At 33.3% G+C, this 26,876-nt stretch overlaps 1 protein-coding gene across 2 annotated transcripts in view; it reads right to left on the minus strand.

Annotated features, from left to right (window-relative positions):
* Nucleotides 1-26,876, minus strand: part of SPOCK3 (SPARC (osteonectin), cwcv and kazal like domains proteoglycan 3) — a 447,127-nt gene that overhangs the window by 29,004 nt on the left and 391,247 nt on the right. For both annotated transcript variants that reach the window (XM_057310163.1, XM_026485616.4), the window contains exon 7: nucleotides 17,475-17,594. In XM_057310163.1, the coding sequence (XP_057166146.1) occupies nucleotides 17,475-17,594 (120 nt within the window). The remainder of the gene's footprint in view (nucleotides 1-17,474; nucleotides 17,595-26,876) is intronic.

A 26,876-nucleotide genomic window follows, 5' to 3' on the forward strand; every position in this document is an offset into this window, starting at 1 on the left:
TCATGAGAAAAAAACTGACAGAACTGACTGGAGGAGTAGACAAATTCCCATTTTTACCTGGAAACCTCAACACTACTCTATAAATAATCAATAGAACATGTAGAGAGAAAAACAGTAAGGGTATTAGAAAATCTGAACATTATCAACAAACTTAAATTGCTTTATATTGATAAAACACTCTAACAGGGGAGCCTGGGTGGCTCAGTCATTAAGCGTCTGCCTTCGGCTCAGGGCATGATCCCAGAGTCCTGGGATAGAGCCCTTCATCGGGCTCCCTGCTCCGCTGGGAGCCTGCTTCTTCCTCTCCCACTCCCCCTACTTGTGTTCCCTCTCTCACTGGCTGTCTCTCTCTGTCAAATAAATAAATAAAATCTTAAAAAAAAAAACCCAACAAATATTAGCAGAATACTAGTTCCTTTCAAGTGCATATGAAACATATTCTAAGCCATAAAACAGATCATAAAAAATTTTAAAGAAGTGAAATCATACAAAATATATCAGAACATAACAAAATCATAATAAAAATGAATAACAGAAAGAACTAACAAAAATATACGGGGAAGTTAAACAGAAAATACACACATAGCATGGATTAAATAATTGCGAAGATATTATTTTAATTCAGTGAGGAAACAAGAGCTATTGCCAGAATCCTGTCTCACATGAGGGAATTATGGCTGGCTTAAAGATTCAAATGCAAAAATATATACATTAGAAGATATCCAGGGCACTTTTTTTTTTTTATGAGAGAACTTTCTTAAGGAACATAAACTAAGAACTTTTAAATCAAAATAGCGAAGATGTAGTGAGAAAATACATGAAATACAATAAAGGATTAAAAAGTTAATAATGGGTGTGTAGTAATAATAATCATGCAGTTGTATACCATATATAGTATGATCTCATTTATATGAAAAATTTTATGTGAATATATGTTGTATGAGAGTAAAGTAGGATTGGAAAACCAAATATACCAAGCTCCTAACAATTTTTTACCTCATGATGGAAGGAATGGATTGGATTGATAAGAGGATATTAACTCTCTTAAATATACCTTCACAAGTCATTTTTAAAAATAGTCATGTATTGTATGTGTAATTAAAATATATAGTATGTAAAAATGAAAGAAATAGAAAAAATCAACATCAAATATATGTTTCCTCCATATCTGTGAAATGTTAAAATAATTTAACACTCATTAATGTCTCAAAAGAATCATCATGAAATTAATTGCTTTTTTTTTTATTGGTTAGCATATGGTCCAAGGATTGCTGTGGTGTGTAGAACCATTCATTTCCACATTAAATAACCCCAGAGAGTAATACTTTTGAACAATTTTATTTCCTTTTTATTTATACTTTACCCCTTTGTTTTAGTTATCACATCTTGATGCTTTTAAGATATGTATTATGCACACATTCCAGGCATTCGAATGTTCCTCAACTGGTATTGGAGTAAAATTCAGTAGAAATAATGCTTGTGTTATAAAAAAAGAAACTGTATGCATATGATATGTTTGTATTAATATTATGTTTTATATTTCTGCACAGTATTGTTTTTAGATCTCTTTGTTGTAGTGTTTTTGGGAAGAAGGTGTTTCATTTTTGACGTGGTTCTAATAGTTCAAATTACCGGGTAAATATGCTCTGAACATCCGACACGATTATATTTTGAAATGAAGGTATTCATTTTGTTGAAACAAAATGTCATAAACTTGACAATTTTTCACTCACCCTGTAAGAAACAACCACCTGTTAATGATTCCAAAATTTCCAATGCTAATTGTAATTTCTTTGGATACACAGTTACGAAAGACTAGAGACTCACCAAAAGTTTGGTGCCTAACAAATCCAACTGGAATATTTCCCAGGACACAACTGTAACAAAATGATTTTATTATAATATTCATTCATTTAGCAACTTTATTTTATAATTGTATTTTTAATTTATATAGAATTATATTAATTTAGCTAAATATGAAATTTCTATAAAATTATAATATCTAAATATTAAAATAATACCATAGTAAGACCAAAGTGTATAATTAAATTTTATGTGGAAAGAGTTATTGTTTCTAGCAAATTAAAAAAGAAAATACCAGATGTCTCAATAATTAGAACAAAATAAGCAATGTTCTGTATCTTTCATTTTATTACCTGAAATAAGAAAGAAAATTTATCTACCAACTTTACAAATCTTTGTTTTCAAAAGATAAAGTCCCGGCTATACCTAAAATCTCCTAATTGCATTAAAATTGGCATTGTTTTTAAGTCATCTGATTTCAAATTCAATCTTCCTCTCAATGTGAAGACAGCATGCCATAAAGTGAGCGATGTCTCTGTAAGAAATTAAAATGTATTCATTTACCCTGGGGGTTTAAGGAATTCTGTCATTTTCTCTGACTGAGGAGAGCATTTGGTTCCTAGGAAAGCAAAAAATGAGACATTATCTTAATCTGAGTTAGACTGTTAATCTGAGGTTTTTGCAAATGATTCTGATGTCCTGATGCTTTCCAAATTGACAAAAATAAAATTAATACAATGTTTCTTTCAAAGAAGGATACCCCCCAACACACACCAACTGCAACCATATTAAAACACACACACACACACACACACACACACACACACACACACACACACACGTGTATAGTATTTCTGTTCTTAAATTTTTGGAGATTTAAATAATAAAACAAAATATCCAGTATACAGATTACATTATGTACAACATATACATATTGAGAAAAGACTCAAACAAGTATATTAATGGCATAAAGATAATAGAATCAGAGGCCAAATAGCTCGATTCCCTTCACCTTCTCATCATAAAATACATTTTAAGTTTCTACCATCTTAGTTGCTTTTCTATATTGCTCTCTGCACAGTGATAGCTCTAAAACAGAGCCAAACAAAATATACCCAAGAAACTCGACTTTTTTTTTTTTTTTTTAAGTAGTCTCCATGCCCATCGTGGAGCCCAGTGCGGGGCTTGAACTCCCAACTCTGAGATCGAGACCTGAGCTGAGATCAAGACTCTGATGCTTAACCAACTAAGCCACCCAGATGCCCCAAGAAACTTGATTTTGTATGTAAAGTAGACATAGGTTGTTAAAAAATAATGGCAAACTTTACCAGCTTGCTTAATTTCTTAAAAAGCTATAACATTATTGATCTTTTCTGTCAACTGAAAACATTTAACTATGAAATATTTACACTATCCAAGATTCAGATAAACAATCAATTCTTCTTAGGGAATGGCAATACTATGTTTCATGTAATTGCTGTAATAAAATTTGGTCAGTTAAAAACTCAGGTTAGTATCCTATTATGTTAGAGAATTGAGGGCAACTACTAAAATAACCTCTAGGAAAAAAAAAAAAAACAACTATTTTTCATCATACCGTAAAAATTTTTCTGACAGTGTAATAAGATTTTTAATGTAAAAAATACACTATTAATTTGATGACCAGTGTATGAGGCTAGCAAGTTTCCCCTTTTTGTGAAGCCATAGTGCACATTCAAGGTTCATTGCCTTATAAAAAGAAGTAGAGTATCTTCCTATTTAAGTTTCATCAGATCTTGACTCTTTTAGTTCAATCCTCCTGCTATCAAAGATATGTCCTCCTGGAACCTGTGTGTCCTTCGGCAATGAGGAAGCAGCTACAGGCTACTTTGTTAGTCTTGATCACTGAGTCCCTACTATGTGCCAGGGATGTTTCTAGTAGCTGGAGATACCACAGCAGAAAATTCCTGGCCTCATAGAACTTAAAGCTTTCTTTGGAATAAATGTATTTGCTGTGAAGAAAAGCAAAGCAGCATAACACTCCGGCAAATGCTCATGCTGGTGCTGTCATTTCATATCTGGTAGAAGGGAGAATCTCTGATGCCAGATATTTAAGCAACAAGCAGAATGAAGTGAGAGAGTACAGAGAACAGGGTGAAGTGTTCTTGGACTCTCAAAAAAACAGCAAATATGAAGAAAGTATCTCTATTATGAGGAACTGCATTAATCAAAAATCCCATAATACCTTCTAGAACCCACCGAGAGGTCAGCAGGCAATGGTTAGACCACAAGAGCAATTTGTACTAATTGCTTTTAGCAATCTGGCTTCTGAAGAGGAAAAAAAAAAAATGAAGCTAGAGAACATATTACATATTCTGTATTCAGCTTCAGGATCATTAGCAGCTCTGTAGTTCATATATAATGAGGCTGGGTTATGAGACTATGATATAAAGGAAAACAAGATATTGTGGTTTAATTTGTATTTTTGCTCATTATATCACTGCAGAAAAATGAAATAGATAAAAGTTTTGCATTACTTGGGGAAAAATAATTAAGACTATTAAAGTAGGCAGATTAACCTATATATAAATGAGATGATTAAATATGAATAAAAATAGGGCAAAGTAGTGAATTTTCAGATGATTTTAATTAAGCCGACCCTTTGAGAATATTGTTTTGTAGTTCCAAAATTGGTAATTTCATTTGGTTCCACCTAACATATGCATTCATGTTCAAAAATGTTTGATATGGCACTGGCTCTTCTTTTTTTTTTTTTTCCAAGATTTTATCTATTTATTTGAGAGAGAGAGAAGAGAGCACAAGCAGGGGGGATGGCAGAGGGAGAGGGAGAAGCAGGCTCCTGGTTGACCAAGGAGCCCCATATGGGGGCTGGACCCCAGCACCCTGGAATTATCACCTGAGCTGAAGGCAGACGCTTAACTGTCTGAGCCACCCAGGAGCCCTGGCACCGGCTCTTCTTTTAGACAACATTTACAGCTAGATTTTTCTAAATTGTTCCTATGAGCCTTTATTGTTCTACGTGCTTGGTTGGAAGTAGCACATATCTAAGGCTTTGTATGAAGTGAGTAGAGTGTTGAATTTTTCAGATTATTTAAGAATAGAAAGTACTGGCAAAGAAGACATGGGCTAACATCTCTTCTTCACTCTCTTCCTGCATGCCAACCAGTTCTGTGCCAACTCAGCCTCGTCTCTTGAACTCATTTATTAACTTTTTACTGTATGTTGGTCTACAAGTTTAATCAAACAGATGGAATTTTTGAGAATTGTTTTATAGGAAACTACATATTCTATTCAAAATATTCTAATAACATAGTAAACTATGATATTTCCATATATTTAAGTACAAATTGACCACTTTTTTTGAAAATTATATAAATTTAAAAGTCACTAGAGATACAGATCCATCAAAAGCCAAAAATGTATCTCAAAGGTAATACATTAAATAATGAATATTGGTTTTTAAACATTATCTTTGTACAATCATAAAAACATACATACATTGTGGTTCTTTCTTATGTATTTCCCCTAGCATTATTATTTTGATATTTAAATACAAGCAAGAATTCTTCTCTAAATTGTTCTTCAGATTTGTTACTCTTTCTATTTTAAATTTGAAGTTGGTTGATTAAGCATAAGAAAGGTGTTCTGACTATGGATTCTGGGAAACAAACTGAGGGCTTCGGAGGGGAGGGGGTGGGGGAATGGGATAGGCCGGTGATGGGTAGTAAGGAGGGCATGTATTGCATGGTGCACTCAGTGTTATACGCAACTAATGAATCATTGAACTTTACATCAGAAACCAGGGATGTACTGTATGGTGACTAACATAATATAATAAAAAAACATTAAAAAAAAAAAGAAAGAAAGGTGTTCTGATCACCCAAATGCAGCAAGCTCCTTCACCATGATTAACGTAATCCACTATCACTCTCTTCAGTCAATGAGTGTTGGAGTCTAAAGACAAATGGGTGCAAATTGCTATAGAGCTCTCTCTTCCCATGGGCTAGGTGGGTGATGGAGAACAGAATGTGGACCAAGGGTGGAGAATAGGAAGTGAGAGGCCCTAAAAACAGCCCGACTTACAGAAACCTACAGACTCCTGGGGAGAAGGTCAATATCAACTCACTACATTGGGAGCTAGTTTTCATAAAGGAGGCTGGGACAATCTAGGAGACACAAGAATAAGGTAACTTCCTCCATGGCTCAGAACCAGTGGCCTTCCTGATGCTGTGAGGCAAAGCCAGTATGAGACTGTTTTCTATCCCGTGTAGGACTATTGCCAATAAAGGGATGTCTCCAAATAGACTGGGGCTCAGTGAGTAAACAAAAGGAAAGCACCACATATCTAAAGGGCTCAAGTAGCCAAGGAGAGAAAAATCAATTTCATGTTGAGTTCAATAAATAAGAGAAGAGACCGTCTACCTAAATTTAACATACACACACACACACACACACACACACACACACACTCTTAAGAGTACACACACAAAAAATGTACAAAAATACCTCATAGACTGAAAAACATAATTTTCCAGCTAAGTAATTCCATGGGTGAATTGTGGAGAGAATTGTCACTGTGAAGCATCAAATTAGTGGTCTAGACAATCAAGTGCAAGGCATGTATCAAAACATAGACCAAAGATATAAAAGGATGGAAATTATGAGTGAAATAAAAGGCTAAGAGTCTCATATTCTTGCTTGGTAGATAAATGAGTCATTTATATTTAGGAATAAAGTTTGACCAAGTGCTCACAATTCCCCATTACTTAGCTACCGAACTTCGGCTTGACCAACCTTTAGCCATACTTTTCTCCTCCTCCAGACTCCTAAACTTTGGCTTTTCCACATGTTTGAGCAAGGACTAAAGCTTAAGATACAGAAAATCCCTCCTTAATTGATGTTCTGAGAATCTGCTGAGCACAGAAATATTATTTCCTGTTAAAGTACCCAAATTTTGCCACCTGCTTACCCCACACATTTGGCCTCCTCATCCACAAAAGAATTGCTGGCCCTGCTTACTTCTTCCTGCAAAAGAAAGACTTTTCTGCAAAGAGTGAAAGTTTTACTTCTTCCTTGACAATTTGGATGTCTTTTTGTTGTCTGGTTGTTGATGCTGGGACTTCTAGTACTATGTCAAACAACAGTGCCAAGAGTGGACATCGCTGTCATGTTCCTGACCTTAGGAAAAAGCTCTCAGTTTTTCCCTATTGAGGATGATTAGCTGTGGGTTTTCATATATGGACTTCATGATGTTGAAGTATGTTTCTTCTATTCTTACCTTCTTGAGGGTTTTTATCAAGAAAGGATGCTGTATTTTGTCAAATGCTTTTCCTGCATCTATTGAGAGGATTATATGGTTCTTATCCTTTCATTTATTAATGTGGTGTATCACATCTATTGATCTGCAGATATTAAACCACCCCTGCAGCCAAGGAATAAATCCCACTTGGTCATGGTGAATAATCCTTTTAATATACTGTTGGATTTGATTAGATAAGATCTTATTGAGAATTTTTATATCCATGTTCATCAGAGATATTGGTCTGTAATTCTCATTTGTGATATTGGTCTTTGTCTAGTTTTGGGATCAAAGTAACTCTAGCCTCATAGAATGAGCTTGGCAGTGTTCCTTCCATTTCTATTTTTTGAGAACAGTTTCACAAGAATGGGTATTAATTCTTTATTTTACTTTATTTTTAATTTTTAATTTAAATTCAATTTATTTAATATATAGTGTATTATTAGTTTCAGGGGTAGAATTTAATGCATGTAATCACTAAATTAGGTAGTGCATGTAACATCCAGTGCTTATTACATCAAACACTCTCTTTAATGCCCATCACCCAATTACCCCATGCCCCAACCAGCTCCACTCCCAACAACCCTTGATTTGTTTCCTACAGTTAAGAGTCTCTTATGGTTTGCCTCCTTCTCTATTTTTATCTTATTTTTTTGTCCTCATCTTCCCTTACAGTCATTTGTTTGTTTTAGATTTATTTATTTATTTATTTGAGAGAGAATTAGAGCTAGAAAGACAGAGAGAGAAGGCATACACATAGAGGGAGAGGAAGAGAGAGAAGCAGACTCCTCATTGAACAGAGAGCCCAATGCAGGGCTCGATCCCAGGACTCTGGGATCATGACCTGAGCCTAAGGTCGACTGAGACACTGAGGTACCCTGTTTTGTTTCTTAAATTCCACATATGAGTGAAATCATATAGTATTTATCTTTCTCTGACTATTTCATTTAGCATAATATCCTCTAGTTCCATCCACATCATTGGAAATGGCAAGAATTCATTTCTGATGGCTGAGTAGTATTCCATTATATATATATATATATATATATATATATATATATATAATATATATATATATATATATATATATAATATATATATATATATTATATATATGCCACATCTTATTTATCTATTACTCTGTTGATGGACATCTGGGCTCTTTCCATAGTTTGGCTATTGCGATCATTGCTACTGTAAACATTGGGGTGCATGTGCCCCTTTGAATCACCATTTTTGTATCCTCTGGATAAATATCTTGTAGTGCAACTGCTGGGCTGTAAGGTAGTTCTATTTTTAACTTTTTGAGGAACCTCCATATTGTTTTCCACAGTGGCTGATATTAATTCTTAAATGTTGGGTATAATTCCACAAGGAAGCCATCCAGCCCTGGACTCTTGTTTGTTGGGAGATTTTTGATTACTGATTCTATTTCTTTCCTGGTTATGGGTCTGTTCAGATATTCTATTTCTTCCTGCTTCACTTCTGGTAGTTTATATGTTTCTAGGAATTTATCCATTTCTTCCAGATTGCCTAATTTGTTGGCATATAATTGTTCATAATATTCTAAGTGTTTGTATTTCTGTGGTGTTGGTTGTGACCTCTCCTCTTTCATTCATTATTTTACTTATTTGGGTCCCTTCTCTTTTCTTTTTGATTAGTCTGGCAGGGGGTTTATCAATTTTGTTAAATCTTTCAAAGAACAAGTTTCTAGTTTCATTGATGTGTTTTAAGTTTTTTTTTCCTATATCATTTATTTCTGCTCTAATCTTTATTATTTCCCTTACCTTCTGGATTTAGGATTTATTTGCTGTTCTTTTTCCAGTTCCTTTAGGGGTAATATTAGGGTGTGTATTTGAGACTTTTCTTCCTTTTTGAGGAAGGCCTGTGTTGCTATATATTTCCCTCTTAGAACTGCCTTTGCTGCATCCCAAACGTTTTGGACTGCTGTGTTTTCATTTTCATTTGCTTCCATGTATGTTTTTAAACTCTTCTTTAATTTCCTGGCTAACCCATTTATTCTTTAGTAGGATGTTTGTTAACCTCCATGTATTTGTGATCTTTCCAAATTTTTTCTTGTGGTTGAATTCAAGTTTCATAGCATTGTGTTCTGAAAATATGCATGGTATGATATCAATCTTTTTGTACCAGTAGAGGTCTGATTTATAACCCATTACGTGATCTACTCTGGAGAATGTTCCATGTGCACTCAAAAAGAATGTGTATTCTGCTGCTTTAGGATGAAATGCTCTGAATATATCTGTTAAGTCCGTTTGACCCAGTGTGTCATTCAAAGCCCTTGTTTCCTTATTGATCTTCTGTTTAGATGATCTGTTTATTGCTGTGAGTGTGGTATTAAATTCCCCTACTATTATTGCATTATTATCAATGAATTTCTTTAAGTTTGTTATCAATTGATTTATATATTTGGCTGCTCCCAAGTTAGGGGCAAAATATTTACAATTGTTGGATCTTCTTATTGGATAGACCCCTTTATTATGATATAGTGTCCTTCTTCATCTCTTATTATAGTCTAGGAGTTTAAAATCTAATTTGTTTGATATAAGTATGGCTACTCCAGCTTTCTCTTGATGACATGATACTCTATGTAGAAAAACTGAAAGACTCCACCAAAAACTTGCTAGAACTGATACAAGAATTCAGCAAAGTCTCAGGATATAAAATCAATGCACAGAAGTCTGTTGCATTTCTGTACACCAATAATGAAGCAGCAGAAAGAGAAACCAAGGAATCAATCCCATTTACAATTGCACCAAAAACTATAAGATACCTAGGAATAAACATAACCAAATGTGTGTACTCTGAAAACTATAAAATCCTTATGAAAAAAATTGAGAAAGAGACAAAGAAATGGAAAAATATTTCATGTTCATGGATTAGAAGAACAAATATTGTTAAAATGTATATCCTACTTAATCTACACATTCAATGCAATCATATCAAAATAATACCAGCATTTTTCACAGAGCTGAAACAAACAATTCTAACATTCGTGTGGAGCCAGAAAAGACCTTGAATAGCCAAAGGAATGTTGAAAAAGAAAACCAAAGCTGGGGGCATCACAATTCTATACTTTAAGCTGTAATCATCAAGACAATATGGTACTGGCACAAAAACAGACACACAGATCAATGGAACAGAGGAGAGAACCCAGAAATGGATCCTCAACTCCATGGTCAACTAATCTTTGACAAAGCAGGAAAGAATATCCAATGGAAAAAAGACAGTCTCTTCAACAGATGGTGTTGGGAAAGTTGGGTGATGGGCATTAGGGAGGGCACTTGTAATGAGCACTGGGTGTTATATTAAGTGATGAATCACTAAATGCCACCCCTGAAACTAATAATAATACACTATATGTTAACTAACTTGAATTTAAGTAAAACCTAAAAAAAAAAAAAAAAAAAAAGACTTTTCCTATTTGATTTGACATGTTTGCAAATCTTGAGGTTGAAGCATTTTCCATACTGTAATAGTCTTTTTGAATAGTTTCTTTACTTAATCTGGATTTGTATTTAATTGACATTTTATGGTGCTGTGGCTTGAAGTGCTGGATATCCCTTGGACCCCACTGTCTTCAGGTATTCATAGAGGCTCCTCATATACTTTGTGTTCTTCCTGGCTAGGGAACCATGGTGAGTCACATTCCTAACCCAGAGCAGTGGGATAGTTATCTGTTACAGTACTATAAGAAGTTACTTTGATTCTGTTAAGCAGTACTTTTCCTTATTGTTTCTGTTTGAGTGAGAATCTTCCTGGACAAGTCTTCTTGGCTTTTCTTCAGTGGGGTTTTAATCCCCGACTCTTTCTGTTGAGTAGGACTCTTATTGGGATTATTTCCTTCCAATAGTTCTACAAATGGTAAAATTTCTTTAAGGATAATTTGACACTACAATGAAGTTTTGCAAAACTTGGGATCTCCTTACACTGGTACATCTAAGAACTCTGCCTTCCCATCAATTCTTGTTCTTCCTCCACCTTTTGTTGTTCTGTTTTGTTTTGTTCTATCAGTTTCAACCTTCATTTCAGCTCCCTAAAATCTTTTCATCTGTCCTCACTCAACATCCGTCTCCCTTTTTTCTTTCTTTCTTTTGTCTTTCTTAACCTAGTCCGGATTCGTATTTATTTGACTTTTTTTTTTTTTCTAATAGTGCTGAGACTTGGAGTGCTAACATCCCTTGGATCCTATAGTCTTCACCCTGGTATTCATGAAGGTTTTTCTCTTCTTAGTCCTGAAATGCCCAAATGGACAACTGGACTCTTCTCAGTCCCTCAAGGAAAATTTCCACAGTTTCCATAAGAGTGCACGTCGGAATGAAAACAATGTTAAATGTCACCTCTTTAAATATTGGTAGAGCATCAGTTCTCATATTTAACTATATAACCACAACTTATCCCACCCTCCATAAACACAGTCTTTATAAAAATGTAAATGCGAGGCAAGGATGAGAGACAGTTCGTTGGTATAAACCAGTGAGTTTTATATTTCTATGCTTGTACGTAACTCAAGACTAAAATGTCAAAGCTTTAAACTCTCTACTTGTATACGTATGTGCATGTGTAGGCACGAATGTGCAGGGATGTGTGTGTGTGTGTGTGTGTGTTTTCCCCTACCTTCAGATGGTATTATCAAATTAGGGTATAATTTCTCTTAAGAAATTTCTATTGTGATTGGCTTAGGAATAATAAGTGCTTATATAAATTACATACTACTAAAATATCTAGAAATAAAAAAATAACATCCTAATAAACTTAATGTTTTAAAAAGACCATTTCTTCAATAAATGGTGCTGGGAAAACTGTAAAACTACATGTAAAAGAATGAATCTGGACTACCTTTTAACATCATATACAAAAAATAACTTCAAAATGGATTAAAGGCCTGAAACCATGAAACGTGAAAATCCTAGAAGACAACATAGGCAGCAATTTCTCTGACATTGGCTATAGCAATATTTTGTAGATATGTCTCCTAAGGCATGGAAAACAAAGGCAAAAATAAACTATTGAGACTACATCAAAATAAAAAGCTTTCGCACAGCAAAAGAAACCAGCAACAAAAAGGTGACCTACTGAATAGGAGAAGATATTTGCAAATGACGTATCTGTTAGGGGGCTATTATCCAAAATATATAAAGAACTTAAACATTCAACACCAAATAAAATAAGCAGCCTGGTTAACAAATGGGCAAAGGACATGAATATTTTTTTCCCAAAGAAGACATACAGATGTCCATAGACACACGCAAGATGCTCAACATCACTCATTATCAAGGAAATGCAAATCAACACTACAATGAGATATCACCTCACACCTGTAAGTATGGCTAAAATAAAAAAGACAAGAGACAAGTGTTGGTGAGGCTGTAGAGAAAAAGAATTCTTGCACACTGCTGGTAGGAATGTAAATTGCTACCATCACTGTGGAAAACAGTATGGACAGTCCTCAAAAAATTAAAAATAAAAATACAACATGATCCAATAATTTCACTATAGAGTATTTACCCAAAGTTAACAAAACACCAGTTCAAAGAGATATATGCACCCCTATGTTTATTGCAGCATTATTTACAATAGCCAAGACATGGGAGCACCTTAAGTGTTCATCAATAGATGAAAGGATAAGGAAAATGTGGTGTATATATATATATAAATGGTATATATATAAAAAATATATATAAAATACAAGCACACATTTTTATTCTATTTGGACATGTTTGTCCTAAATTTATATATGTATACTGATTGAATAAATTAGTATTATATCTACTAGATGTTTAAGATTATAAAAAATATACATTTGTTTTAACAAGTTAAATCATTATTATAAGTTTTATGCCAACAGTAATTCTGTTTTATAAAAGCCAACTTAAAATTTTAAAATATTTTCAAGATCATTTGGTAACTTAAAATCTTTGACTCATGCTAAATTAATTAATGTATATTCATTAAATATCTAGATCACTTCTAAAAAAATTAAAAAGATAAAGCATGTTTTTAAATTTTCATACTTTCTGCCTCTAATTTTTACAATTCAAACTAATTTTGTAGTTTAAGTTTTATATATTTGGGCCTGTTAATAAATGTGTTCATTTTTACCACTTAAAAAGCTACATATAAAAAATTGGTATGGCAATAAAAAGGTATAAAATATATATTACAAATTCTGTTAACCTACTGCAAAATGCTAATGCGTTCGAGTTTAAAAATATCTAACTCATAGTTTTCTATATAAAATAAAAAATTACTGTAATTAAAAATTATAATATCTGTATAAGTAATAGTCTTCTATGAAAAAATGATATGAGCAACTTTATATGCAAGGTATAGAAGATGACTTTGTTAAGAAACATAGCTTTATCCTAAAATAAAATGACTCATCATTCCAAAAATGCATAACAAAATCCATATAAATACAAAAAAATATAAAAGCATCCCCCAAAATATTGTCATGGTCAGTGATCACTAATATTTGAAAGGTTTATTATATAAGATTTTTAAAATTAGTATCAAATATTATACAGATGCAAAACTAAAATTTGTTTTGTCTCTTTTAAAATGACAAAATTGACTTGGATTATTTGTCTGTTCTTAATAAGAAATTGTGAAAATAAGGTCTTCTTTGTCTTCTGGGTAATCTCCTAAATGGCAAACATTCTGTGTTTTATCAGAATATTTTTCTGTGCTTTATGTTGACTTTATTATTATATCTTGAAAACTCGAAGCTCAACTAAGGATGCTTACAAGAAAGACATTTAGGTCTAAGTAATGAAGAAAAATTGACAATGAAATGTTAGCAAGTATATCAGGCAAGTGTAATAAGATTAAATGTAGGAGTGATAATATTACAATGAGATTAGGTGAAATCTGTGCAAAAAAGCAGTAAGTAGAATATAGTGTTATAAAATAAAGTGATAAGCATAATTTATTAAGGTTAGAACAGAAATAAATCTATACACTCTAAAAAATAGAGTAGCCAGGGCGCCTGGGTGGTTCAGTCGTTAAGCATCTCTCTTCAGCTCAGGGTGTGATCCCAGGGTCCTAGGATCGAGCCCCTCATTGGACTCCCTGCTTGGCAGGAAGCCTGCTTCTCCCTCTCTCACTCCCCCTGCTTGTGTTCCCTCTCTCGCTGTCTCTTTCTTTGTCAAATAAGTAAATAAAATCTTTTAAAAAATTTTTTTAAAAAGTAAAAAATAGAGTAGCAAACACATATAGCAAAAACTCGCCAAAATACTAGAAGGAACTATTAAATACAATTATAACGGAAGCCATCAATATACCTTTCTTAGAATTAAACATGTAAGTTGACACAGCTAGTGGTTTTGCATGTGCTGTGTGTGTGTGTGTGTGTGTGTGTGTGTGCTGTTTTGTTTTGTGCTATGTACTGAATTGTGTCCTCCCCAAATTCATATGATGAAGTCCTGTCCCCCAATTTGATGGCATTTGGAAATGGGGCCTTTGGGGGGTAGTTAGGTCATGAAGGTAGAGCCTATATGAGGGGATTGGTGCCCTAATAAGTGAGTTCCCTAATAGGAAGAGACCCTAGAGAGATCTTTCTCTGACTCTGCCATAGGAAAAGATGTCTGTCTACAAACAGGAAAATGGCCCTCGCCAGGAATCCAGTCTGCCAGCACCATGCCATAGGACTTCCCAGCCTCCAGAATTTGAGAAATGTCTATTGTTTAATCCATCTAGTCCATAGTATTTTATTAGAGTAGCCTGAGTTGAAAGAGTCATTTTATTTTGTTTTGCCATATAAGTTCCCCCCACTAATATTTTGTGTTCAGATTCATTGCTAATTAAGGGAATGAAAATTAAATTAACAAGGAATTATAATAGCATGTTCACCAGAATGGAAAAGTTAAAAGGAATGGTAATATTTTTGCTGCCAGGGATGAAGACAAAAGGTAACTCTCATGTTTTGCTGTTAGAAATTAGAAATACCTTAAGATATTTGCAAAGCAGCCTGGAACATTTATTATCATATATCATTTGAAATGCATGCACATTTTGACCCCATCACTTCCACTTCCTGGAATCTTTCTTAGAAATAAAAGCATAACAATCAACTGCAGAATTGGTTACCATGAAGGAAATGATGGAAACAATAAACAATCATTCTTAGGAAAAAACTGATTGATTAAATTGTGCTATATCCACATAATGTAGTATTTTGATTGCTTCTTTGCTTCTTCCATTCATTAATACTACGCATTTTTATTTAGGAGTATTATGTGTCAAACTATTCTGTACTCCGATAATATAGTGGTAAATAAAGATCTCTGACTTCACTGAGTTCACAATCATCTAGTGTGTGGGGTGCAGGGAGAGGAAGGGAGGGAGGGAAGGAGGGAGGGAGAGAGAGAGAGAAAAAGATAATAAACCAAATAAACAAGCAGATTATTACTACAGTAGATAGTGAAAAATGTTATGAAGGAAAAATAAAAATAGAAAGGAAACGGAATATAATATTGTGGGTTGGTTCACAAATTAAATATGATGAAGTCAGGAAAGAACTCACTCAGATGATGTACAGATCTGAGGAATTGAGGGAGTCAGCCATTTTTCTTCTAGTGATTTTTCCAACCTGTTCTAATGGATTACTTCCTTTTGGAAATTTACTCCTAGTTGGTCTCTGACCATTTCAAGCAGTATAAGTAATCCTATGCCCAGTTTTTCATTTACTTTCCAATGATATTCAACTACCTAAGAGTTTCTTGTAAATAACCCACTATATTGAGAATGCCTCATTTCTGGAAAGAAGAAGCTGGAAAGGGAAGCGATATTTATGAATGTGTACAATTAACCAAGCACTGTGCTGAATGCTCTACAAGCTCTCCTTTTATCCATCTCCAAATATGGGAGAAATCACTAGTCTAAACTCAAGTTCAAAGGAGAAATTTGAGATCAAGAAATTTTTTAGAAAGTAAAAAAAAAAAAAGAAATAAAAATATTAAAGTATGGGAATTGGTAGGACAGGAGTAGACATGAGTTTTAAAAGATCAATATGTCAGACCTGGAACAAACTTTTATCCCACCTCAGATATGGTTGCTTTATGAATACAAGGACAAATATACTCTATTGTTTCTATTAAGTAAGATTAGTCATTTTGCTTACACTCAAGTCATCCAAAAAATTAACATCTACCAAAAATGTAATCAATAATTCCAAATCCAAACCTGAGAAACACTCCTAAAAGGTAGGGACAGTACTATAATTTCTTTCTGAAGTTCATAAGAAGAAACCTATATACACAGTCATCACACATTCAAAGATAATTATTATGTCTATGATGTTAACTGAATTAGTTCAATTAAAAAGAATCATTAAATTATTTAAGAACATATATAAGATTCATAAATATAAAAGGTTGGGATTGTAGAAAATCCCTTGATGAGAAGAAAAAAAAATGAGGTATTTTGGGAAATATAGATTATGGATAACCGTGCCCATCTATGAGGTGATTTTGTTGAAAAGTTATAATTGAAGATTGCAAGGTGGAGTGAATGGGTCATGTCACAATGAGCAAAGAAGGGCACACACTTAGGACTTTGTCAACTATAAGACGCTGCTTCTCATTACTGCCCTACCACCTCTTCTTGTATTTTAGAGCAAATACTTCAATCTTTGAAAGCTCCTCAAATTAAGCTCATATTTCAATATCTTTCTTTTACATGTATTAAATGTGTAATAAATATTTTTATAAATGAAAAAAACATAAAATGCAAAGTTCATAAAATTTTCATGACAAGTGTTTTACTTCAATTGCCATTTGCTACTTCTAAGGAATTAGAAAACACTCTGAGGAAATTATACAGATGATAAAAGAATTATATAATCTTTAAATGATCCTTATTTTCTTCCTTTTTTATGAATTTGATTTGCACTGTGTCATCGAAAGCATCCTTTTTGTCTACTGGCTTTGCCAGATCAAAGTAGAAATATCTGCAAAGGCATCATGACAAAGGTAACCTGTGGGGGGAATGGGGGGCTAATTGTATCTGTAAAAATCTCAAGTACTCTACTAATCTTACCTCTATTTCCTATGTTGTTTTATTCTTTCCCACTGCTATCAAAACACTGAAAAATATTCCTATACTTGCACTTCGACTGCAAGTTAATGTTGTCTCTGAGGGGATATTTCTTTTTTTACCGATCAGAGTTGTCACAAATGTTTTATTTCCTTGCAAAATACTACGAGTGTGCTTGGAAGTAGTAACAATGTTCTGATTTTTGTTCAGCACCTAAGCAAAGAACACATTTTGAAATATGTGCTTTGATTTAAGTGATTCATTGGAAATAAAGTCCCATGTGAAAGACAAGGGCACATAGGAAATTTAGAAATCTTACTGCTTCTCTCAGGCCTCAGTAGTGCTTTTGTCTTCTTGTTTTGGCTTCCGCTTTCATGAAGGGCCTTGAACCAGTCCCGCAATCTGTTTGCCACTTCCCTGAACTCCAGGTCACTGCATGCTGAAAACAAAGAGAAACAACACAAATCTTGAATAATAATAACTTTGCATACTGCCAATGCTAGTTCTCAAATTATTCCAATAACTGAAAAGTAACAATAATAAAAAAATGTAATACAATTTGAAGTGCGTTTCAGCTTTTTAAAAATGAAAAAATAAATATGTTTCAAATACAACAAGATGTAATATAATGATAACATTTTGTTCAATAAAGGAAAATTATTAGTGGAATTCTACCTCCACTCCTCAGTGAAATATAGCACTTGATGGAATGTTCTTATCGTTAATATCACATACATTCAGTCATACTATCTGTGCGCTGAACAATTTTGTTATGGTCAGAAGGAAGATGATCTGGGGAAATAAAGGGCTGAAAATCCAAAATGAATACATAAACACATTTATTATTGGCCATAGCTATTATATGCTATGATTTTATAAATCTGCATTAGTATATTAAATTCACGTAGGAATTATCAATTATAAATATATGCTGTCTCTATTTGTTTTAACCCTATACACTTTTTAAGCATAGAAAAAGAAAAGCTATCTTATTGAACATTAGGAATGATTGTAAAATATTTAAGAACATAGTATAAATTTCTATTTTAAGAAAGTGTTAGCAAACTTTGACATTTGGAACTTAAATTAATTCCTCTTCTTTAAAAATTATTGTTACCTACCAATAATTATATTCTTTAGAATAGTCTCTACAACAAAGAGTAGTAGACTATATTTTATATATGTATCTATGTGTATGTGTGTGAGAGATTAATGCTAAAATGTGGTATGTCAAATTTAGTCATTTGTTGCCAAATATTTTGAAAATATAAGAAATACTTATTTCCATTGTTTAGAGGACATAAAATTACTGTGGGGTAACTCCTCTGCACATAGCATATATGCAATTTCCTGAACTGATAAGTATTCTTTAATAGTATTCTTGTTCATTTTGTTAAAAAAAAAACTTCCATGCTGATTTATAAATGTTACATTACATTTAATATAAACTATATGCATTATATCACTATATATGTTATACATAACATGTATAATACAACAAATAAAGTATAATATAATGCAATCTAATTTAAGATCATTTCCTAGTATTAAAGGGAATCAAATTCGATTAATAGGACCTTCCAAGTACCCAGTATGGTGGCTGATCCATACCAGCAAAGCATCCTGATATTTCAGAACAGTGGAGGTAAAAAAGAAGATCCCACAAGTTACCACGGGGGAGAGTAACAAAAGTTGTCATAAACAAAGTATAAGGAATCAGGACGTCTTCATATTTTCATTAGCAACACTGGCAATCAGAAAAAAAAAAAAAACCTAAAAAAATTGCTTCATATTTTAAACTGAGAATTCTATATCCAGAGAAATCAAATGAGAGAATAAGCTAAAGGGTTATTTTAATATACAAGATTGAAAAAAAAAAAAAAAACTAACCACACCCCATCACGTTTCTTTAGGAAGCTACTGGAGGATGTGATACAGCCAAGAGAGAACTAAAAAAGAGGATCGCTGAGACCCAGGATATACAAGATTTAAGAGAGAAGGAAAGTAATGTTTAGGGTGATGGTAAAGAAGAATCCCAGGATGCATGCTGCGTGCCAAGCGTAAATGCAGATGGTGGTAAGTTTGAAAATCCTTGGTCGAGGACAGAGCGATGTACAGAATTCATCACTATTCTTTCATCCAGGGAAAACAATGAGCTATAGTGGAAGTCCCAGAACACATCACTTTTACTGAAAAGATCTACAATGGCTGAGACTGCGTGATAAGGCAATACATAGCACACTCCAAATAGGAATATTTATACTCTCACCCGGTGTCTATGTTTATGCAAACGTCTAGGCAAGAGTTGACTGAAGCTATTAACTGTTATGCTATAGAAAACAAAAGCTGCCCTGAAAAAGAGGAGTTTTCTACATACACATATAGGTGCATCACATATCTCTGGAAGCATATATATATATATATATAAGTGGATAAGACTATCTCCAGTTTGAGGAACTGGATGAATATAGGAACATGGTATGAGAATCTTATTTTGACCATTCATTTCTTTTTCTTTTGAGTTGTGCGCTATATACCTGTATTAACATTCAAAAATAAATTTAAAATTAAAATTTCTTTAAAAAATTAATTGCCATGCATTAACCCATAACCTAGCAATTCCTTTTCTTAAAAATGATCATGCAGTATACCACACATATACCAACTAATTTAGATTGTACAATGTTATTTATTCAGCACTTTTATAACAGCGAGTGTGTCCACAACAAAACTGTCCATCAGCTGTGGCCTGGTGAGATCAGTCAGGTACAGCCATCCAATGAAGCTGTATACGTCATTAACAAAGTTTAGAAGCTTATTATGTCCTGGTATAGACTTCAACACACAATATAGCTTTCAGTGAAAAAAAAAAGGGATGAACGAATGTGTTTAGTATGCTTGCATTGGTAAAAAGGGAGGAAAAGTACATTTGTTTATAAAAGCTTAAAAATCTCTGGAAAATACACATAAGAGACTGAAACTCACCTCTGTAATGAGAATTGGGTTGGGGGGGATATAAATTACCCAGAGACATCAATATATGTACAATATACTTTTAAGAGTTTAAGCATGTTTTTTCTTTTTTCTTTTAAGAGTTAACGCATGTTAATGCAGTGCCTACTTTAAGCAAAGGAACACTTAAAAGGAATTTCAGTTTATTTCCTTTATCCATCTTATGTTTTTTCCCCAAAACCACACCCAGCCAAAAGCAAAGTTTTATCCAATAAAATATCTGCTGAAGAATGATTAAGTCTGTTGAACAGATTGGCACATATTTTCTTTTCTTGTGTTAGTAAATACAGCATTTATTATATCATTAACATAGTGTTAGTACAGATTTTTAAAAATTTACCCAAATATGAACATTATATATACTTATTGTGTGTCACACACAACTTAGCTTAAGTTTCAATATAAGGTTATGCATTTACTGTAATTAAATATTTTAGGAATTAAGAATCCTGCAGTAGTAATTATAATAACAGCGATAGTAACGGGTAGCACTGCATACTTATTGTTATAAATACATACATTAACATGTTTAATGCTCATAGAAACTTTATGAAGATTATACTCATCTTGTATCATTTTAAGTGTTAAGAAACTGAGGCATTGAGAGCTGTAGAACTAATGTGCCTAACATCAGACAGGTATGTGGCAGAGTCAAGTTATGAATTCAAAAACATGGAATTCAGAGTCCAAGGTTTTAATCCTTATAGCAAGCCAATAATAAAAACAGCAAGAACAGGAAAGTAGTGCGCTCCAACCTAGGACAGACAAGTCAAGAACTGCTTCCCTCAAAACATAAACATTTCCATTTCGGTAAGTGATGATGCCAGTGATGTGAGATGATCATTATTGCAAAGATACACGATGTTAGCTGAACACATGTTTAGAAGATAATAACACAAAACCTAGATAAGTATCTCTCGACTTTAAAGGAATCATGTACCCTCAAGTCCAATTTTTAATGCCAAATAAAAACATCACAGAGATCTTACTGAACAATAAGCTACGGTTTATGTTACCACACATTCTGCGGTAGTTAACAAGAGCCCCAAATGGAGGTTACTCAATAATACTTGCCTTTTCTTCTTCTTTTTCTTGTTTTAGGGAGGCTACGATGGTGCCATTATTTTTTATAAATCATGAGTCAAACTGTCCTTGTCACACCCACAAAAAAGAAATGCCTAGCTTAAACAATATAGGAGCAGAGCTGTATTTATAGGATGCCATTTCTGTACTTCACTGGCTACCAACTCTTCGCTGCAGACCAGCACGAGCAGTCGGATCTCACCCTTGAAGTGTCTACAAGTCATCAGTGATTTACTACCGTTCATTCCCAGAAGTCAATTAATGTCTTTTCTTCATATTTTCCAACAGTTCTACTACATGGATTCTTTCTCTGGAGATAATATCTTGCATTTATAAAGCATGAAATGCCTTTAATGAGGCTTTACATTTGATTTTAATATCAAGCCTGGAAGATTAGGTCAAGGATTATTATGGCATTTTTATAGCTATGGAAACTGGGACATAGAAGTTAAATGACTGCTCTAAATTTTATAGTCAATAGTGAACTAAAACAGTGCTTGGTACTCATTGATCTCATTGTATTTGTAGTCAGAAATAACAGAATAATAAATCATAATGCAATAAATATGGTTTTAAACTAAATTTGAATTAAAAAAGCCAAGTTTCATTGCAAGGTTCTTCAGTCGTGTCAAATTATTAATTATTAATAATTGCCAAATTATTAATTAAAGCATGGTATTATATAAAGCAAACAAGTGAAAAGGAAAGAGACCTTGGAAAAGTTATACATGTATTTTATACTTGTGTACACACACACACACACAATCACATATTTGGCAAGACAAAATATATAATAGAATGGGTGGAGATAAAACAAAAAAAATTCTAGAATGTAAAATAAAAACAATAGAGGGAGATGAGAGAGGAAGAACATAAAAGAAAGAATAGGAGACATGGAGGATTAGCTCAATATTCAACTTACAGAAATTATTAAGAGAGAAAGAAGAATTTGAAATTGATAAAATCATCTTAAAATATAGAAAAGACTTCCTATAACAGAAAGAGAGGTTTCAGAGAAAGGAGAACCACTGAGCTCTTAACTGAATGAATTGACCATACACATATACACACACTAAGACACTTTTAAAATTTAGAATATGAGATATAAAAAGATTATAAGAGCTTTCAGGAAGAAAACAAAAATAAACAATCAAACAAAAAACAAATAAAAGGTTATTATCAAAAGCAAAGAATCAGTATCCCAAAAATCACTAGCAATAATGGATTATAGAAGAACTCGAAGAAAGCCTTCAAAATTCTAAGGACAATGGATTTTAATTCAGTATCTCTTATCCATTATTATTAAGAAAATAAGACATAATAAAGGCATTTTCAGACATGCAAAAACTCAGAGATTTTTGCATTCCATGCCACCATGAACTGCAACATAAAGAAAGGAAATTTAGAAAAAGACATAAGATTCACAAAAGAGGTACTCCACTCAAGAAAAGTGTCGAAGCACGCTACTGAAACTACCTGTATCGTGCATTTAAAGACGGAACAAAGGTGACGGACAGCTAGAGGGAGAGTGTGATTTGACAAAATAGTCTCTAATTGACAACTAGTAAAAGGTTACCAGAGTCATGAAAGAGGCAGCTGAGATGCAAAATGTTAAAATACATTTAAAAGTCATGCTAGTAATATTCTCCATTAAGATAGAAAAAATGTTATTTTTCAGACATAATTCTAGCATAAATTATCACTTTCAGTGAACAATATTTACATCATCATGATACTGTAAAAACTTCTGATATACAAATTGACTCACCTTATAAAGAATTTACAGAAGACCTAACAATGGTTATAGAATATAATTTAAGTGTTACCAACTTTGGCAGTGAATAATTCCATGATAGCCACCAGAAATAGGGAGACAGAAGTGAAGACACGTAGAGGGAACCATGGCAATGCTAATGTTCTCGTTTTACAAAATGAGGAGGCAAAAGATACCTATGGAATTGGAAACAGATGGTTAAATGTTTTTGTTTTTAACTAATGTTTTTGCTTTTTAAATTGTAATCAGTGGAAAACTAAAAATAGCCATGTAATTATTTTGGAAAGTGGGAGGGAAGTGAAATATATTCTCATTTGTCAAAGCAGAGAATCTAAAGGTAATGTTTGAAGTTGATAAATAGCTATTTCACAAATGAGCTAATCACCAGATGGGGAAAACCAGCAAGGCTTAGAAATGATTAGCTCTGTGACCCAGGGATGGGATGAGAAGAAGTGGGGCAGGAGGTTGCTTGTTGATTTTCACTATAACCCCTTCCATACCTTTTGCCTTTTTAACCCCACGCTTGAAAATCAGTAGTAGAGGATCCCTCCCCTCCCTGCACTGTCTCTCTCCTTCGTGGACACTGCTGGGCAATTCTAAATGCACATTGTGGGCATAAGAGCTGAGGGAGGACAGTTAACATTTATCGATCATGCTCATTAAATCAGATACTGAGGTATTAGTTTCCTTTATAACATTTATTTGCTTAGAGAATTTGTTACCTCATTTCAAATCATAGTATTTGGTGGCAAAACTGGTATTCCTAGTGCAGAACAATTTCTATTATGTTCAACGAGGATCTCTTCCTTACCAATAAACAATATAAGATATCAGTGATAGGTCTACACAAGGCTACTGTGTATTCAACGTTCCAGGTTCTTGACATTAGTCAGAGAAAATAACAAAGTGAGAATTGATGAAAAAATACTAGGAACATTTCAGTACCTTCCAGAAGTCCAAGATATTTTACTTTTAGAGGCCTTAACCAGCAGCGTACATTAAAAATAATATTTTAGGTATAAAGTCTTTGAAAATGTTTTTATAATTGCTCAAGTTAATTTTCTTTTGCCAACAATTAACTCATTTAATTTAAAATTGGCAATGATTTATCTGAAAGCATTGGGCAAAGTGAGAATTCTTGCCAAATCAAAAACCACACACTTCCTGAAGTTTAATTAATTTAATTTATTTATTTTAAAGATTTAATCTATTTATTTGAGAGAGAGAGAGCAAGCACAAGTGGGAGGGGGTAGTGGGAGGGAGAGGGAGAAGCAGACTCCCAACTGAGCAGGGAGCCCCACGTGGTGGGAGGGGCTTGATCCCAGGACCCTGAGATCATGATCTGAGCCAAAGATGCTTAACTGACTGTGCCACCCAGGCGCCCCTCAATTAATGTTATAAATATAAAATTTAAAAAGTAATGAAGTTGACATGTTTATAACTATTAAACATTTAATTTTTATCATTCGTTTTTCTTTTCCTTTTGTATTTTAGGGACAATAAACACTTTCTCAAGTCTCAAACACTTTCATATGCTCTTACATTTTAATAGGTACCACACTCTGCCTTTTAAAAAAATGCTAAATGCTCTTGATCGCTTATACTGTAACATCCTTATGTAATTAATAAGATCATTTATTAAAGAAAGAATGTCTGTCATTCTGAGTTATTCATCGAAACAATATTATGTAATAAGAAGCTCAGATCTAAATACATACTTGCAGGCAGAGAGGAGGCTCGGGAAGGTTCAGATTGAGGTAGTGAGGTCCAGACTGTAATTGTGTTCTAACTTAAGAGAATGTTACCAATTTTGTTTCAATAGTAGGTCTAGCAAACCAACTATTGTCTGTCTCTATTAGGTTTGACTCATAAGGTTTTAAACAATCTTTCTCAAATCATCATTCATTTTTGCTAAATGTTAAAAAGTAATTACACAAAGTATTCAAACATATTTGGTGTCTCCCCTCACTATGTGCTTTTGGTTGAAAATAGATTTTCCTGAGTCTCTGATTTACTCTGAAGTGAAGAATGAAACACCACCACATCTCACAGCTGGTAAATAAATATATTTGCCATCACCCCTTCTAACCATTTTAAAGTATAGAGATTCTGATCGTATCCTCCATGGGACTAAATTGATATGTGAATGTGCTACAGTGAAAACCTGCAGAAAACAACTATACTATAGGGAAAAGGGCTTAAGCTTGCCTTCATGTAAATATTTCTTTACAAGTCTATTACACAAAGAAAAGTCCAACCAACTTGCCTTTCAATGTCAACTCCTGTACTCCCATTCCATAGGCCATGATATCCCGGAGACATGAAAAAGACAATGTTAAGAGAAAAGGCTCTGAAGAGCATAATGATTACTTTAGCTTAAAGAGGAGTATAGAGAGTTTACTTCTTATTGAACTCCACTTTTAATTATTTGAGTACAGATAATCTATTCTTGAATTATCCTTTTTTTTTTTTTTAGATTTTTTAAAAATTTATTTGTCTGACAGAGAGAGAGAGCACAAGCAGGGACAGGGGCAGAGGGAGAAGCAGAATCCCCACTGAGCAGGGAGCCCCACGTGGGGCTCGATCCCAGGACCCTGAGATCATGACCTGAGCCGAAGGCAGACACCTGACTGAGCCACCCAGGGGCCCCAGAATTATCCTTATTTTTTTATATCTAGCTGTGCCAGCTCATAAAGATGTGATTAATAAATATTTGATGAATAAGTGGCACAGCTTTCCACATTTCCAAATGGCTTTACCACAAAACCTTGTATATTTGCTTTATTTGATCTTCTCTTTTTCAATCCACATTCAGACCAAGACGCCTTCAAATATGTAAATAAAATGAAATTGCATAATCTTGAAAAAGTCTTTCAGCGTTTTTGTGTGTGTAAGACTTTTAGCTTATATTCTTTTAAGAATCTCCGTCATCACTTTCTAGGCTCCAATCACCCATAATGACTGCTTCATGCTATATTTGAAAAGCCATTTATGAACTATCTAGTTGTGAGAGAATTTAAACTCCGGTTCACATTGCATGATGATGAATGTTTTTTACTTTATTTTTTTATTTTTTACTTTTTTAAAAATGTTATTTTTACAGCAGTATTAAAAATCCATTTTTTTCTGATTACCAATGTTAGAGATGCTAGCTTTGTAAACATATACATTTTATAATGTATATTAATAAGAATAAACATAAAACCATATATTTAACATATATATTTAACATATATTTAATTTTAATATTACTCCTTTGTTTTACATTATAAAATTATAGTTTTCTCAGATTATAAAAGCATCTGACAGCAAAATACATAGTAGATGCAAAAAATCCATTGTATGAATATATAACTTGCTAAAAATTCCCACAAATAAATATTGTATATAAGGAATACAATATTCCAGTTTTTGTGTATATAAAAGAACTAGGATAAACCTTTATTCAACAATTATTGCTGTCTCTTTGAAAAATCTTAGAAATGGAGTTACTCGGTCCATAGAATATGAACATTTACAGACTCTTGGGGCACATAGAAACTGATCTCTGTAAAGTAGAAACTTTTAACCTCACAAGCCATTTTAAACATATTTAAAATGTACACTGCTTTAGTTTTTATTTATTTATATTTCAATTTTTGAGAAATTAAGTAGTATAGATATGTAGTGATTTACACAAACTTAATGAAGGTTGGAAAAGTTCTCTAGTACAAAAATGGCTTGTTACATATTTGTCTAGGATAATCTAACTCAAAATGAATATAGCATGTGTAGTCTACAGAAGAACAGACCTCACACAGCGAAAGTTAGATCCCTGAATACCCCCCAGGAATATGGTCATTAAGTTTCAAA

Source organism: Ursus arctos, unplaced genomic scaffold (genome assembly GCF_023065955.2).
Source record: "Ursus arctos isolate Adak ecotype North America unplaced genomic scaffold, UrsArc2.0 scaffold_11, whole genome shotgun sequence".
Taxonomy (NCBI): Eukaryota; Metazoa; Chordata; class Mammalia; order Carnivora; family Ursidae; genus Ursus; species Ursus arctos.